At 38.6% G+C, this 14,032-nt stretch overlaps 1 protein-coding gene across 2 annotated transcripts in view; it reads right to left on the bottom strand.

Annotated features, from left to right (window-relative positions):
- slc34a2b (solute carrier family 34 member 2b) overlaps window positions 1-10,579 on the bottom strand; it is a 35,001-nt gene extending 24,422 nt beyond the window's left edge. For both annotated transcript variants that reach the window (XR_013815506.1, XM_079803720.1), the window contains exons 1-5: window positions 10,543-10,579; window positions 9,088-9,136; window positions 8,835-8,978; window positions 8,622-8,750; window positions 4,459-4,602 (exon numbers count right to left, since the gene is read on the bottom strand). Coding sequence is in view for 1 of the 2 variants with exons in the window: in XM_079803720.1 (XP_079659846.1) it covers window positions 4,459-4,602; window positions 8,622-8,750; window positions 8,835-8,978; window positions 9,088-9,133 (463 nt within the window). In the remaining variant the exon portion in view is untranslated. The remainder of the gene's footprint in view (window positions 1-4,458; window positions 4,603-8,621; window positions 8,751-8,834; window positions 8,979-9,087; window positions 9,137-10,542) is intronic.
- Window positions 10,580-14,032: the final 3,453 nt, after the last annotated feature.

The raw sequence follows: 14,032 nt of genomic DNA, 5'->3' as shown, positions 1-14,032 counted from the left end.
TGACATGCATGTTTTCTGAAGGAGAATTTGTTGCCAGTGATTGGTGGAATGAGCTTATTTTGAGACATGTATGAAGTGTTTTGTTGGTCTGAGGGTTAGATTAACTGTTTGGCCAAAATTAATCTTGGAAATGCAGATTGTATGAAGAGTTTTGAAAATGTGGTTTCAGTATCGAACAATGCTTATTAGCAATTGAAGAAACCTGTAAGATAACCTACACAAAAAAAATTAAGAATATGACACATACTGATGATGAATAAACAGTATAAGGTAGCAGTCCCAAACGAGATTTTGTTAATACAATAATGTTAGTTGTAAATTGGTATGAGAGACCAAAGTAAAAATAAAATGGCATTTTGTGGTTATGGAAACAACAGTTAATACACAATATTAACATGGACTGTTCATGAAACATGAATACTGATCCTAAGGATTAATGTATAAACCTGCATGTAAATCATTCGCAGGTAACATAATAAGTTTAATTTAATGGCACTTTTTGGTAATTTCATGACTTACTAATTAATATGCATTGCTTGTGGTTTATTTTGCGCTTTATTTATAATCAAGTGAAATCTACCGTGTTTGCGCGTGCAATTGAAGAGTGCGCGCTACGAGAACATTAGGTTCTGTTGTTATACAGATCTGTATTATGCTTCTGGTTTTGATTGTATTGATACCTTTCTTACAGATAATAATAATAATGATCATTGCGTTTGTCTTACCAAATGTGGTATCTTCCTGTCAGCAATTACAGTTTGTCTATGAGATTTTTTTGATTAATGCCGGTGGCACATATAACTACGAAAAAAAAAAAAAAAAAAAACAATATCCGACATAAGTTTTAAAAAGCTTGTGTTTTGGAAATAAAATAAATATATCACTAACCCTAACATGCAACTTACCACTTTATTAACTTCCTAAAGTGTCACGTTACGCGGGGAAAACGAGTCCAAAACCGCTTATAATAACTGGATCTGGCAACACGGAGGCGGCATCCGCGCCCTCACTTACAAAAAGCTCTCGAGTCCCATTCACTCTTCTCGCAGCGACATGAATCGCAAACAGTCATATGAGTCTATAGGAGGTGGTTCACATGGCTTATTAGTCATTTAGAGAGCGTGACATTTTATTTTTGAATATGAAAAAAATTACAGAGGTCCGGACCTCGGTGACCTCGTAGCTGGCTACGGCCCTGTACAGCATGTGACGTTGACGGATCAAGTGTGAGTGAAATGCCCGCGCACCAGTCATCTATGAATCTACTGGTAACGCAAGTCAGTATGAGCGCGCATTTTCATGCCTCAAGTACATTTCTTTCCCCGCTGAGGTCTACAATGAAAGCGCAGGTATTGGAGGACATTCTTTCCGTATGTTTAAATAAGCAGTACGGACTTTAAGCTCAAATAGTCTGATTTAGGCTAGTTTATGGATTTCGTTTAAGCCTTTCCAAGTAGGTTACTAGCATCTATCAAAAATTTTTCCTATAGTCTTTCAGATTGCCCATACAGGACAGGTCAATGTTTTCTATATAGAAGGTTGATGCTTCGTATTAAATGGTATGTAATATTGCATTAAATGATCGAGCTTTATTAGCTGACTGAATTTGATTATGTGATGAATGGACGTGTTGCGCAGTGTTTGCTTTGAAATTAGCAGTTGACGGTGCATTAAAAGAGCAATGGTTATCCAGTTTATTTATTCTTTATTCATGCAATTTTTAAAACAAGTCGTGTTGAAAAAAAAGTTATGTACAAAGAATGTTATCACTCTTCTGAAAAGAATTAGGCATAAGAGGCCACTTTCCACTCCATTAAAACAGGTCAATATTTGTCCCGCTTTTTATGCTTTGTAATTAATGCATGTATTTCTGTTGTGGTTTTAAAAATGTTATGAAATAAATATTCAAGTTTAATTATCATGCGTTATATTATTATTGAGTGAAAATAAGTCTCTATTTATACATATTTGTTTAAAGTATAGGCTAAATTAAAATAATGTTATCAACCGGTATTTTTTCAAATCAAACCATTTTCGGAACAGTAATGTTTAATGCAGGCACGTGCAGAGTGGGGGGCGGTGGGGGTGGGGGGTTTTGCTGCTTCAAACCATAATCGCTGGAACCGCTCCATCTTTCAGCGTTAGAGGAGCTACACATCCGGAGTTGAACTGGGCCTTGTTTATAAAACGATCGTCGCCGAAATGCAGGGATCCTATTAACGCTGGCATGGGCGTAGATTACGGGGGGGACGTGTCCCCCGCACCTTTAATAAAACGTACATTCGTCCCCCGCACTTTACCGAGTCTCACCGGGCCAAGTCGACCCGCTCCTTAGGGGATTTGAACCGGCGTCTAGTCGCACCGCTCTTACTGGCCTACAGGCACGTGCAGAGGGGGGGGCTTTGGGTGCTCGAGCCCCTGCCCTTTTTCAAAATGAATCAAAAGTGCCCCTCTCAGACAAATATCAATGATAATATTGTGGTCAATAAAACTAAATAAATGTGATTATTATAACATGACAATGTATACAATAGTAACGAACGGCTCAAAAGTCAAGGACAATTTCTGTTGAGGCGTTGCCATAACGCATTGCTATGGGTTGCGTGCGTTTTGATTGACAGCTGATTTTCCACTGTTCGGAAACGGCTCTCGAGCCAAATATGGTCCTTTCAGAGAGTGTGTGGCCTTACGGGAAAAAATAAACCAATATTTTTTTTTTCATCCATAATCAGAGCTAATGTGTTGATTTAATTACAAATCTATATATTTTAAAGTATTACACAATTCACCAATGCCCGTTTGTCATGTATATACACCAACCAATCGTGATCTGGCAAAGCAAGTTCAAATTCCAATGGGCGATGTGAAGTGGAGCGGTAATTTTCTGTTCTTATTCATAAATCGGTTGAAAATGACAGACGAACTAACGTTTGTGGAATGATTTGCTGCGGTTTGTCTCATTTTATAAATTGTATCACTGACAAAATGGATTTTAACTGACAACAAACAAATCCCTGCACAAAACCTTGCAGCAGCAAAAGTCGCATTAATGGTAAGTAGTGTTAAATTCACTTGTATTTATGTAGCCTATATTGATACACCGTTTACTATTTCATGAAACTATCAAAGTTAACAAAACCCAAGTGCCACCGGCATCTACAGGCCTATTATGTGAAGTGTAGACTGGCGAAATGGTTACGTGAAAGGACTTTATTATACGACCATTTTTGGATATTATGCAGCATTATGAAAGAAGTCTCTTATGTTCATCAAGCCTGCATTTATTTGATAAAAAACAGCAATATTGTGAAATATTATTAAAATACTGGTTTTCTATTTTAAAATAATTTAAAATATAATTTATTCCTGTGATCACAGCTGGATTTTCAGCATCATTACTCCACTCTTCAGTGTCACATGATCATTCAGAAATCATTCTAATATGAGGATTTAATGTCAATGATGGAAACTGTGATACTCTTTTCAAGATTCTCTGATTAATAAAAAGTTAACAAGAACATAATGTAATATTTCACAATATTAGGCTACTGTTTTTTTCTGTATTTTTGATTAAATAAATGCAGGCTTGATGAGCATATGGATATATATATATATATGGATATATATATATATATATATGGATATATATATATATATGGATATATATATATATATATATATATATATATATATATATATATATATATATATTGCCCCTTTTTTACATTTGAGCCCCTGCCCCTGAAGAACTCTCTGCACGGCCCTGGTTTAATGAGGAACGCAAAAACGGAAACGTTAAAATATCGATTCTCGGAGTGAACCGATTGATATTTTTTTCCGTTTTTAAGCCCTGGTTATAAGTCTCTTATGCTCACCAAGACTGCATTTAAATACAGAAAACAACATTAATATTACTACAATTCAAAATAACTTTTCTATTGTCATATACTGTAAAATATAATGTTTTCCTGTGATCCAAGCTAAATTTTAAGCAGCATTACTCCAGTCTTTAGTGTCACATGATCCTTCAGAAATCATTCAGATATGATGATTTGATGCTCAAGAAACATTTATGATTATTATCAGTGTTGGAAAGAGTTGTGCTGCTTTATATTTTTTGGAAACTGTGATACATCACAACTGTGATCTTTGTATACAAATGTCACTTTTGATCAATTTAATGCATTGTTGTTGTTGAATAAAATTATTAGTTTCTTTAAATACCTGTATCTCAACCCAACTGTAGTGTACGACATACGCGGATACAATTAGAAATTGAGACTTCATACGACAGAATCTATATGAATGTGCAACATTTTCAAAGGTCATTTCAGGAGGAGACTTTACAGTGTGGATATCGATTTCTTTTTACTTTGTAAACAATTTGTGCTACTGTTGTAGAAGAGCTTATGAGGGAGGAGATATCTGTAAGAGCATGAGTCACACACACACACTCACATCCAGATGACACCATGCTGACCACAATGGAGGACGAGGTGCTTGAGCTTTGAACCAGAACAGTGACCAGGACTCCAATCACCAGCCCAGCCACTGGGTTAGACAGGACCGCATTGTCCTGGAAGATATCGCCCGCTGCCTTCCCTGCACACAGCGACAAAACCACCACACATCTATTTCTGTTCAGAGATAAGCCTATATTATACATTAACCATGTTAAACTGACGTGCACTTTGATAAAGTAGCATTTGTTTGAAGTACAGGTTCACCTTCAACCTACAAAAGATCACACACTAACACTTTTTTCCCCCGTTTGACCAATAGATTTTCTACAGAGTCAAAAAAAGATGTGCATTGTTGGGTAAGTTACTCTAAAAAAGTTAGAGTGTAATTTTTTGCACTTTTAATCACCAGTGTAATTCGATTACTGTACTAATTACTGTCAGTAATAACTAATGCATTACGTATTACTTTCTAAATCACATAACCTCAACCAGCTGAACAATACAAGAATAGACATAAAACTGCTCTTTTAATTTTCAAATAAATATAAAATTGTGTAAATTATTCTTTAACTGAACAAAGTATATATTAGGGCTGTCAAAAGATTAATCGTGATTAATCGCATCCAAAATAAAAGTTTGTGTTTACATAATATATGTATATGTACTCTGTTAATTATTATTTATATATAAATACACACACATTCATGTATATATTTAAGAAATATTTGCATGTATATACTTTATATACATTTATATAATCTATAATATATATAAATATAAATGTTTTATATATAAAAATAATATTTTTTTCTTAAACATATACATGAATGTGTGTGTATTTATATATAAATAATAATTAACAGAGTACACACACATATATTATGTAAACACAAACTTTTATTTTGGATGCGATTAATCTTTTGACAGCCCTAGTATATATGTATATATATATATATATATATATGTATATATATATATATATACACTCTAAAAAAAAGGCTCGTAATCATAGGGGAACCTTTTTTAGTGCTATATAGCACCAATTTTGGTGCTTCAGTGGTTCTTCAGCGGTTCTTCAGAGGTGCTATATAGCACCTTAGTCAAAGAACCGTTGAAGAACCTCTGAAGAACCGCTGAAGAACCTCTGAAGAACCGCTGAAGAACCACTGAAGCACCAAAATTGGTGCTATATAGCACTAAAAAAGGTTCCCCTATGATTACGAGCCAAGAACCATTTTTGGTGCAATATAGAACCTTTTTTTTTTTAGAGTGTATATATATATATATATATATATATATATATATATATATATATATATATATATATATATATATATATATATATATATATATATATTTATTTTTGACTGTTTTAAGTGGAAAAAAAATATATGAGTGATTCGTACACTTCTGTGTTACGCGGTCATATTTTTAAAAATACATATCATTTTGGACAAATTCCTCTTTCTTTGTCAAACTAACAATAAAACCCCCAACAAAATTTTTTATTACCTTTCTATTATGATTTTTTCATACTTTTCAACCTCCTCGTAGGTGTCAAAATCAGTGTTTTCTCCTTGTCACACACCCAGACTTTTTAACTTCAACAATGAAAATACAGTTTAAAAATATAACTTATCAGGTAACTATTAATGCGCCTGAATTAAGCTTTAAAATACATTATATTATTTAACATGAGACCACTATCAATATTACTTTTTATACAAAATATAGCTGTCGCACAGTAGTAGTGTCTTTCCACCACAACACAGTAATGTCCCTTTAAAAGGTGTGTGTGAAAGATTGTTTAGCGGGTTTCTATGGAAATGTTCAGTGACATCAGAGCACATGTTGGACATGGAGGGAATTTAAATTTTCATCAACAACATATGAAGAAAAAAATCAAGGTAAATATAGCTTGAACAGTTAATATATCTATTCTACATGATTTTCAAACATGCTGTACCTTCAAAGGTGTTTTTGAAAAGCTAAACATTTTAAGTTAAATAAGAGTATTTTGCATACATGAAATGCTAAGTATTAATTCAAAGCCAATCAGTGAAGCTATCTTCCATTTTTTCACAAAAAACTACTCATGATTATGAAGTGCAATTGATATAGATTGAGAGTAGATTTGTGGAATACTTTATATATTATAATATATTACAATACTTTTTATATTTATCTACTGTTTCTCTACATTCACATTAATGCATTGTCATTTCCACAACACCATTTCCATCACCACACATTAAAAAAATTAAATAAATAAAAACTTATCACACATTAAAAATGTATCCACAATTTATCAGATCCTGCTCTACTTAATATAAAAATTCAAGTGATTTATTTTCTAATAAGCTCTTACCCAAACCAATATAAAATTAGAGTTCAGCATTTGGTCTTCAGGGCAGTTCATTTATCTCATTGACAAATTTATAATTATTGTACATTGTGGACAAACTGGTAAAACTAGTAACAAAAATGATCTTAGAGTGGCATAAGTTATTCTATTTTTAAATAACAGCTGCATATTGAGATGGTGGAAATGACATTTGTTCATTGCAGGTCAGAAAAAATGTAAAATAATAATTTATCTTGTAATCCAAGTTTGTCCTCTTACAGACCTTTAAACCGGACAAATTATTTAAACTTATTCTGTATTACGTGACTTTTGATGTGATAGACGATGTATCAGCCGGCCGATATATCGGGACGATATTTTTACGTGTATCGGCATCGGCCGATACAAGGCTGCTGCGTTGGCCGATATGTTTTTCCCCTGCATTATTTACAGACAGGCGTCCACAGGGCAGCTCTCACCGTCTTCAAACTGTCTTGCTCTCCCTCCCTCGCGCATATTAATCAAAATCAATTGAGAATTGACACAATGGTAAAAGGTCGAAAGACAGAAGTTTCACGTGGAGCATTGGGAGATTTTTTCCTGAATTACCGCTGGTGTTGCTCTACAAGAGATTAAGTGAAGTGCACCTACACACTAAACACATAACCCAAGTTGGGTTGAAAATTGACTAACCCAGCAATTGGGTTGTTTTAACCCAGCGATTGGGTTGTTTTAACCCAGCAATTGAGTTGTTTTAAGCAAACATTTAACCCAACTGCTGGGTCAAAACAACCCAATTGCTGGGTTAGTCCATATTCAACCCAACTTGGTTCAACCCAACTGCTGCCCGTGCCGCGCGCGTCACCCGTGCCGCTCTTACCTGACCACTTCAGCCCGGTGTCCCGGAGCTCGGGCAGAACCCATGGGTCATCCTCCTCCTCCTCCTCCTCCGATATTTCTGTCGTGTAATGCACAGGATCGGGCTCGGGTCCGGTCGCATTTTTGGTTATTTTTAACCCAGCATTTTTTTAGAGTGTAACCATTAAATGACTAGGTTGTAAATAGTTTTAAAATGAAGTATAGTACAGTCAGTGTGCACTTTATTATGCTGCTTGCTTGTTGATACTGTGTGCAATAGTGTAATTATTTTATTTATGCTTAAATATTTATTTTCACCACTGAACTCTTTTTTTTCTACCTCACCTGTTTTTACTATTTGTTAAATATAGTTTTTTTAGTTCAATAAATGTTCCTTTTTTAAATGTTTAATTTTAAATTGTTATCATCATGATCATTGTGTCATTTTTATGTTGTAAATTGAGGGAGCAAAAGCAGTATCGGCTCCAAATATCGGCTCAAGAAAATCGGCAGCCCGTATCGGTCATCGGCTAAGGCTGATGAAAAAAAATCGATATCGGCATCGGCACTAAAAAATCCATATCGGTCGACCCCTAATATATATATATATTATTCGTGGTTATTTATACACACACCGTCCTCTCTCCCACGTTACCCAGGATTGCCTAAAATGGGTCTGGTCAGAAAAGGGGCTCATGTTTCAGTGTCTTCCCAGGGTTTATTCCTTAATTTGCTTTTGATTAAGATTAAATAAAAAATTACAACATTTCCATTCTAACTAAAAGTGCAAGGAGAAAATTACCAAAATTATCTCACTTTGCCAAAAGTCCTATTCACTTTATGCGAGTTTTTTTTTTTTTAGCACAAGCCCCCTCTCTCCCTCTCCCACTCTATACGTTACTTTAAAAGAAAAAAAGTGATAAAGTTCAACGGTAGTTAAATAAAGTGTGTATTACCTCCTACCAGCTGGAAAGCGGAGCTCAGGATGTCCAGCGAGCAGACGAACACGTAGAGCAGTCCGACCAGAAGCACGAACTTCAAGATGGACTTCAGAACGCGCAGGACTTTCCCCCGCGTGTCGTGATCTGCGGGAGACACGGACAAAGAGTGAGACGCGCGCCGCCGGGTTCTGCTGCCCGTGCCGCGCGCGTCACCCGTGCCGCTCTTACCTGACCACTTCAGCCCGGTGTCCCGGAGCTCGGGCAGAACCCATGGGTCATCATCCTCCTCCTCCTCCTCCTCCGATATTTCTGTCGTGTAATGCACAGGATCGGGCTCGGGTCCGGTCGCATTTTTGCCCGCGTGGCATGCGTCTGTGAGAGTAAAGGACGAGCGGTCGAAGAGAAAGGAGGACCAGTGAGTGAAAGAAAGGGGGGAGGACGGAAGTGTGGACGTGGCTTTATAAGGTAACGGGGCACGTACCGAGTTCCGGCGGCGTGGCGAGATGAGTCTCGGCGATCGGGGCCATTGCCTTCAGTTAAAAACAAACATACAACACATCATCTTTCTTTCTTTCTTTCTTTCTTTCTTTCTTTCTTTCTTTCTTTCTTTCTTTCTTTCTTTCTTTCTTTCTTTCTTTCTTTCTTTCTTTCTTTCTTGTTTAGATTAAAAACAACAGTTTAAAGTAGCCTAAATGTCTTTCTTTCTTTCTTTCTTTCTTTCTTTCTTTCTTTCTTTCTTTCTTTCTTTCTTTCTTTCTTTCTTTCTTTCTTTCTTTCTTTCTATATTTTCTTTCTTTCTATATTTTCTTTCTTTCTTTCTATATTTTCTTTCTTTCTATATTTTCTTTCTTTCTTTCTTTCTTTCTTTCTTTCTTTCTTTCTTTCTTTCTTTCTTTCTTTCTTTCTTTCTTTCTTTCTTTCTTTCTTTCTTTCTTTCTTTCTTTCTTTCTTTCTTGTTTAGATTAAAAACAGCAGTTTAAAGTAGCCTTAATGTCTTTCTTTCTTTCTTTCTTTCTTTCTTTCTTTCTTTCTTTCTTTCTTTCTTTCTTTCTTTCTTTCTTTCTTTCTTTCTTTCTTTCTTTCTTATTTAGATTAAAATAGATTCTTTATAAAACAGTAATAACAACAATAGTCAGCTTACAATAACAATATAAATATAAACGTAAATAATTAAGACTTTTAATTATAATAAAAAAGTTATTTTATATTTAGAAAGCAGTGATTACAAACACTAAACAAGTAAAGTCTTTCTTTCTTTGTTATTTAGATTAAAAACAACCGTTTAAAGTAAAAATGTAAACATTCAAAGTAAAAGTAAAAAGTTTCTGATTTATAAAGCAGTGATTAAACAGCTTAAAGTAAATATGAAAACAAAAGTAAAAAATAAGTCTTTATTGCTTTCTTTCTTATTTAGATTAAAACAAACTGTTTGTAGTAAATCATGTAAACATTCAAAGTAAAAAAAGTATTTCTGATTTAAAAAACAGTGATTTAAAACCTATAAACAGCCCAATGTAAATAAGTTTAATGTAAATTTAATCTTCATGTTTGTCGGCTCACCTGCCGGGATTGTGGTGGATTTTCCATGTGTTAATATCTCGCAAATGCACACAGATTCATTGTGTTTACTTATATAAATAGTGAGCAATGATCAGTCATTCTTCAATATTCGGTAACTTCCACCACACAATTAAACAACAGTTTATTCACTCCCTGAAGCTCATGATTAAAAACTCCTCTGCAGTGAGCACATGCTTGCTCAGATACACCCAGACCACTGAAGATAGAAACACTACAGTGACCCAGAAAAAGGTTAAAGCCATAAATCTTTATATATAGAGACATACGAAAGTATAGAAATATCTATTTATCTGTTCACATTTTCAGCATGCTTTACAAAGCACTAAGCAAAATGATTTTAGACCGGCGTTCCTACCTGTCCTGTGAGTGTGTGGTCGGTGTTAGTCCAGGATCTACCTGTAGAGGAGGCGCACAGGTGTCTTATATACACCTGCAGCAGGAGAGCCTGCGTGTGTCACTGCTCTAAAGTCCAGAGCGGGTGGTACTACACTTCACCTCACCTCACTCACAGTGCATACAGGTAAATATAGGCCAATTATCAGCGAAAACAAAGTGATATAATATATATATTGTGCCCAGTGCCCAAAGTGATATAATATATATATTGTAAAATGTGTACCTTGATTGCAATGTAAGTCGCTTTGGATAAAAGCGTCTGCCAAATGCATAAATGTAAATGTAAATGTAATAACCTTGAAATAAAACATAAAGTTTCCTAATAATGTAAAATTGCTAAATTGTATCCTGTATTTTCTCTCTGCACCAGTAAAACTTTTTAAATATCTATTCTTTTCTATTCTATTCCTGTGGAAGTTTGGTTCCCTTTCAGTCGGTCACGTTCAACATACGTCAGAATGTGATCCGACGAATTTTGATATCGCATGAGAGCCCTATCATCTACGAGTGTGTACTATACGAGGCAATGAACATTGGTGTGTGAGATTTGCATGTCGCACTCCGCCCCGCAGCGTGGGTATAAATACGGAAGCGGATGCAGCGCACCTTTGTCTTTCGATTCGGAGCCGAGCAGAGTGTTGCTCTGGTGTTGCTCTTATTTGTTGGGAGAGAGTCTCTGTGTGTTGGCGAGAGGGCACTACAGCGGTGGCCACGAGCTCACGTGTCTCTACAGCTGTTTACAGCACGTTGTGTTGGCCGGTCTGAGAGTTTGAGAGCGCTCAGGCTCTCGGACACTGCGTCTTTTTCAAGATGTCATTCTGCCCGTGCACTTCTGGATGCAGTCTTTCCCTGACGCCAACTGATGGTTGCAATCGCTGCATCACGTGTTTGGGCGTTCAGCACGCTTTTTAGATAGTTCATGTTCTCACTGCGGGAACATGACTATCGCAGTGTTGCAATCCTCGAGGCCAAGCACCCACCCCTATGTCCCGATCTAACGCTCCCTCTGGTGGCAACCGGGATAGTGCAACTTCGGTGAATAGGCTGGGGGACCTGAGGATTACGTTTAGGGCTCGCCGAGACAACCTCTGTGGGCCCTGTCGTGCTGCCGGAAGAGTGTGGTGGAACCTCGGCTGAGTGACCAGTCTTCTCTTTCGGTGCACCTGCCGATGATCAGATGTTGATCGTGGCATCAGAGGGTGAGCTGTCGTCGGGAGATGACAACTCGGCTGTGTTGCCTCCTTCTGGGAGAGTAGCGTTGGCCGAGCCTGATCCCGAATTGGCAACTATGCTTTCCTGGGCTGCAGAGCGGTTCGGGCTTGAGTGGAACCCTCCATCATGTCCAGAGCCCTCTCGGTTGGATGACTGGTTTCTCGGGGTGGCCCTCGCTGGTTCTCAGTGCCCCGCCCCGGACCATTCTTTCCGGAAGTGCACGAGGATGTAACCCAAGAAACCACGGTTCCACCTCCACCTTCACCACCCTGGATGGAGATGCAGCTGTGTCCGACGGCCGCCAATTGGAGGTGTAATCCGTGGGACCCATCCAAGGCCTGTAAGTTCTCGTCTAACCTAATGGACAAGGCTTACAGAGCCTGTGGATAGGCCGCCTCCGCTCTCCTTGCCATGGAGTTGCTGCAGGTCTACCAGGCCAAGGCACTCATGGACATGGCCCAGGGTGTTCCTGACCAGCTGCTCATGGACGAGCTGCAAACCGCCACTGACCTCGCCCTCTGGGCGACTAAGGTGACAGCGCGCTCGGTTGGTCAGTTTGCCCGGCGTCCCCCGGTCTTCAGGGGCATTCTGTGCTGGCGGTGAATGCTCCTGTGCTTCAGGAGGAGAATGCAGTCCTACTGGCGAAGGGCGCGATCGAGCCGGTCCCTCCAGCCGAGATGCGGTTGGGGTTTTACAGCCCTTTCTTCATCATACCCAAGAAAAGCGGTGGGTTACGGCCAATCTTGGACCTGCGAGTCTTGAATCGGCCCCATTCACAGCTGCTGTTCAAGATTTTGACGCAGAAATGCATTTTCGATTGCATCTTTCCCCAAGATTGATTTGCAGCGATCGACCTGAAGGATGCGTACTTTCATGTCCCATCCTCAGCCCAGTCAAGAGAGCAGTTATGCAAACACAGGGACATGGTGCTCTGTCACCTCAGCCAGTTGGGTCTTCGGGTCAACTGGGACAAGAGCAAACTCTCCCCTGTGCAGAGGATGCCCCAAACAACCCGAAAGGAAGCATAACAAATTGGTGTATTGGCATTGTGAAAGCTGTTTTTTGTTTGGATAAAGGCGATAAGGGGATCTGCCAGTACCCTTTTGTTGAATCCAGTGTCAAATAAAAACGAGCGGTGCCGACCCGATCAAGCAGTCAACGAGCTTGCCCAATCACTGTTGGATTCTTCTATTACCCCCATATCGAGCATCTCTTCTAATTTAGTCTGAACCACTTTCTTTTATGTTCTGGTAATCTATACGGCCAGCTGTGCACCACTACGCCCGGCTCAGTCTCAATATGGTGCTGAATGAGATTCGTTCGACCGGGAAGGGGCGAGAACACGTCAGCAAATTCTGCCTGCAACTTGGCTACATCAATGATCTAAGACGGCGAAAGTTGATCTCCTTCCGGGGCCAGAGCAAGAGATTAAGGGTTGGTACTCACTAATCCCCCGAGATCTTTGTCAAATCACCGTCGCCAGCATCACTGACTCCGCCTCGCTCCATATTTTTTAGGAGGTTAAGATGTAAATGTGATGTGCTCCGCCCCTATCCGTTCTAACTACCTCATAATCGAGATCCCCAACTCGCTGAGTGACCTCAAAGGTCCTTGCCACTTCGCAAGTAATTTGGAACTCGATGTGGGGAGCAATACAAGGACTTTATCTCCCGGTGTCAATTCTCTCAGTTTGGTTCCCCTGTTATACAGCTAAGTCTGTTTGTCCTTAGCCTGTAACAAATTATCCATCAAGAGCCGCCCCTCAGGTCCAGGACATACTGAATTTCGTTTTGACATTCCAAAGGTCCTTCAGGACATCTAACACCCCGCGGGGCTGCGTCCATAAAGTAGCTTGAAGGGGGAAAACCCTGTGGAGGCTTGCGGGACCTCACGCACAGTGAATAAAAGGGGTTCCAACCATTTATCCCAATTTTTGGCATCTTAGTGAACAAACTTACGAATCATGGTTTTTAATGTGCGATTAAACCGTTCCACCAGTCCGTCTGTTTGTGGGTGATAGATGCTGGCACAAATCGATTTAATGGCCAGTAATTCGTAGAGTTTTCGTAAAATATGTGAAATAAACGCTGTGCCTTGATCAGTGAGGATCTCTTTTTGGGATCCCCACTTGGGAGGATTTGTCCCCACTTTTGCGGATATGTCGCGGAGCGCGACTGCTTCTGTGTATCGCGTTGCATAGTCCACTATCACTAATGCAAAACGATGCCCCCGTGCAG

The sequence above is a fragment of the Gobio gobio genome, assembly GCF_949357685.1.
Source record: "Gobio gobio genome assembly, chromosome: 21".
NCBI classification, from domain to species: Eukaryota; Metazoa; Chordata; class Actinopteri; order Cypriniformes; family Gobionidae; genus Gobio; species Gobio gobio.
This window is presented reverse-complemented; position numbering and strand designations above follow the sequence as displayed.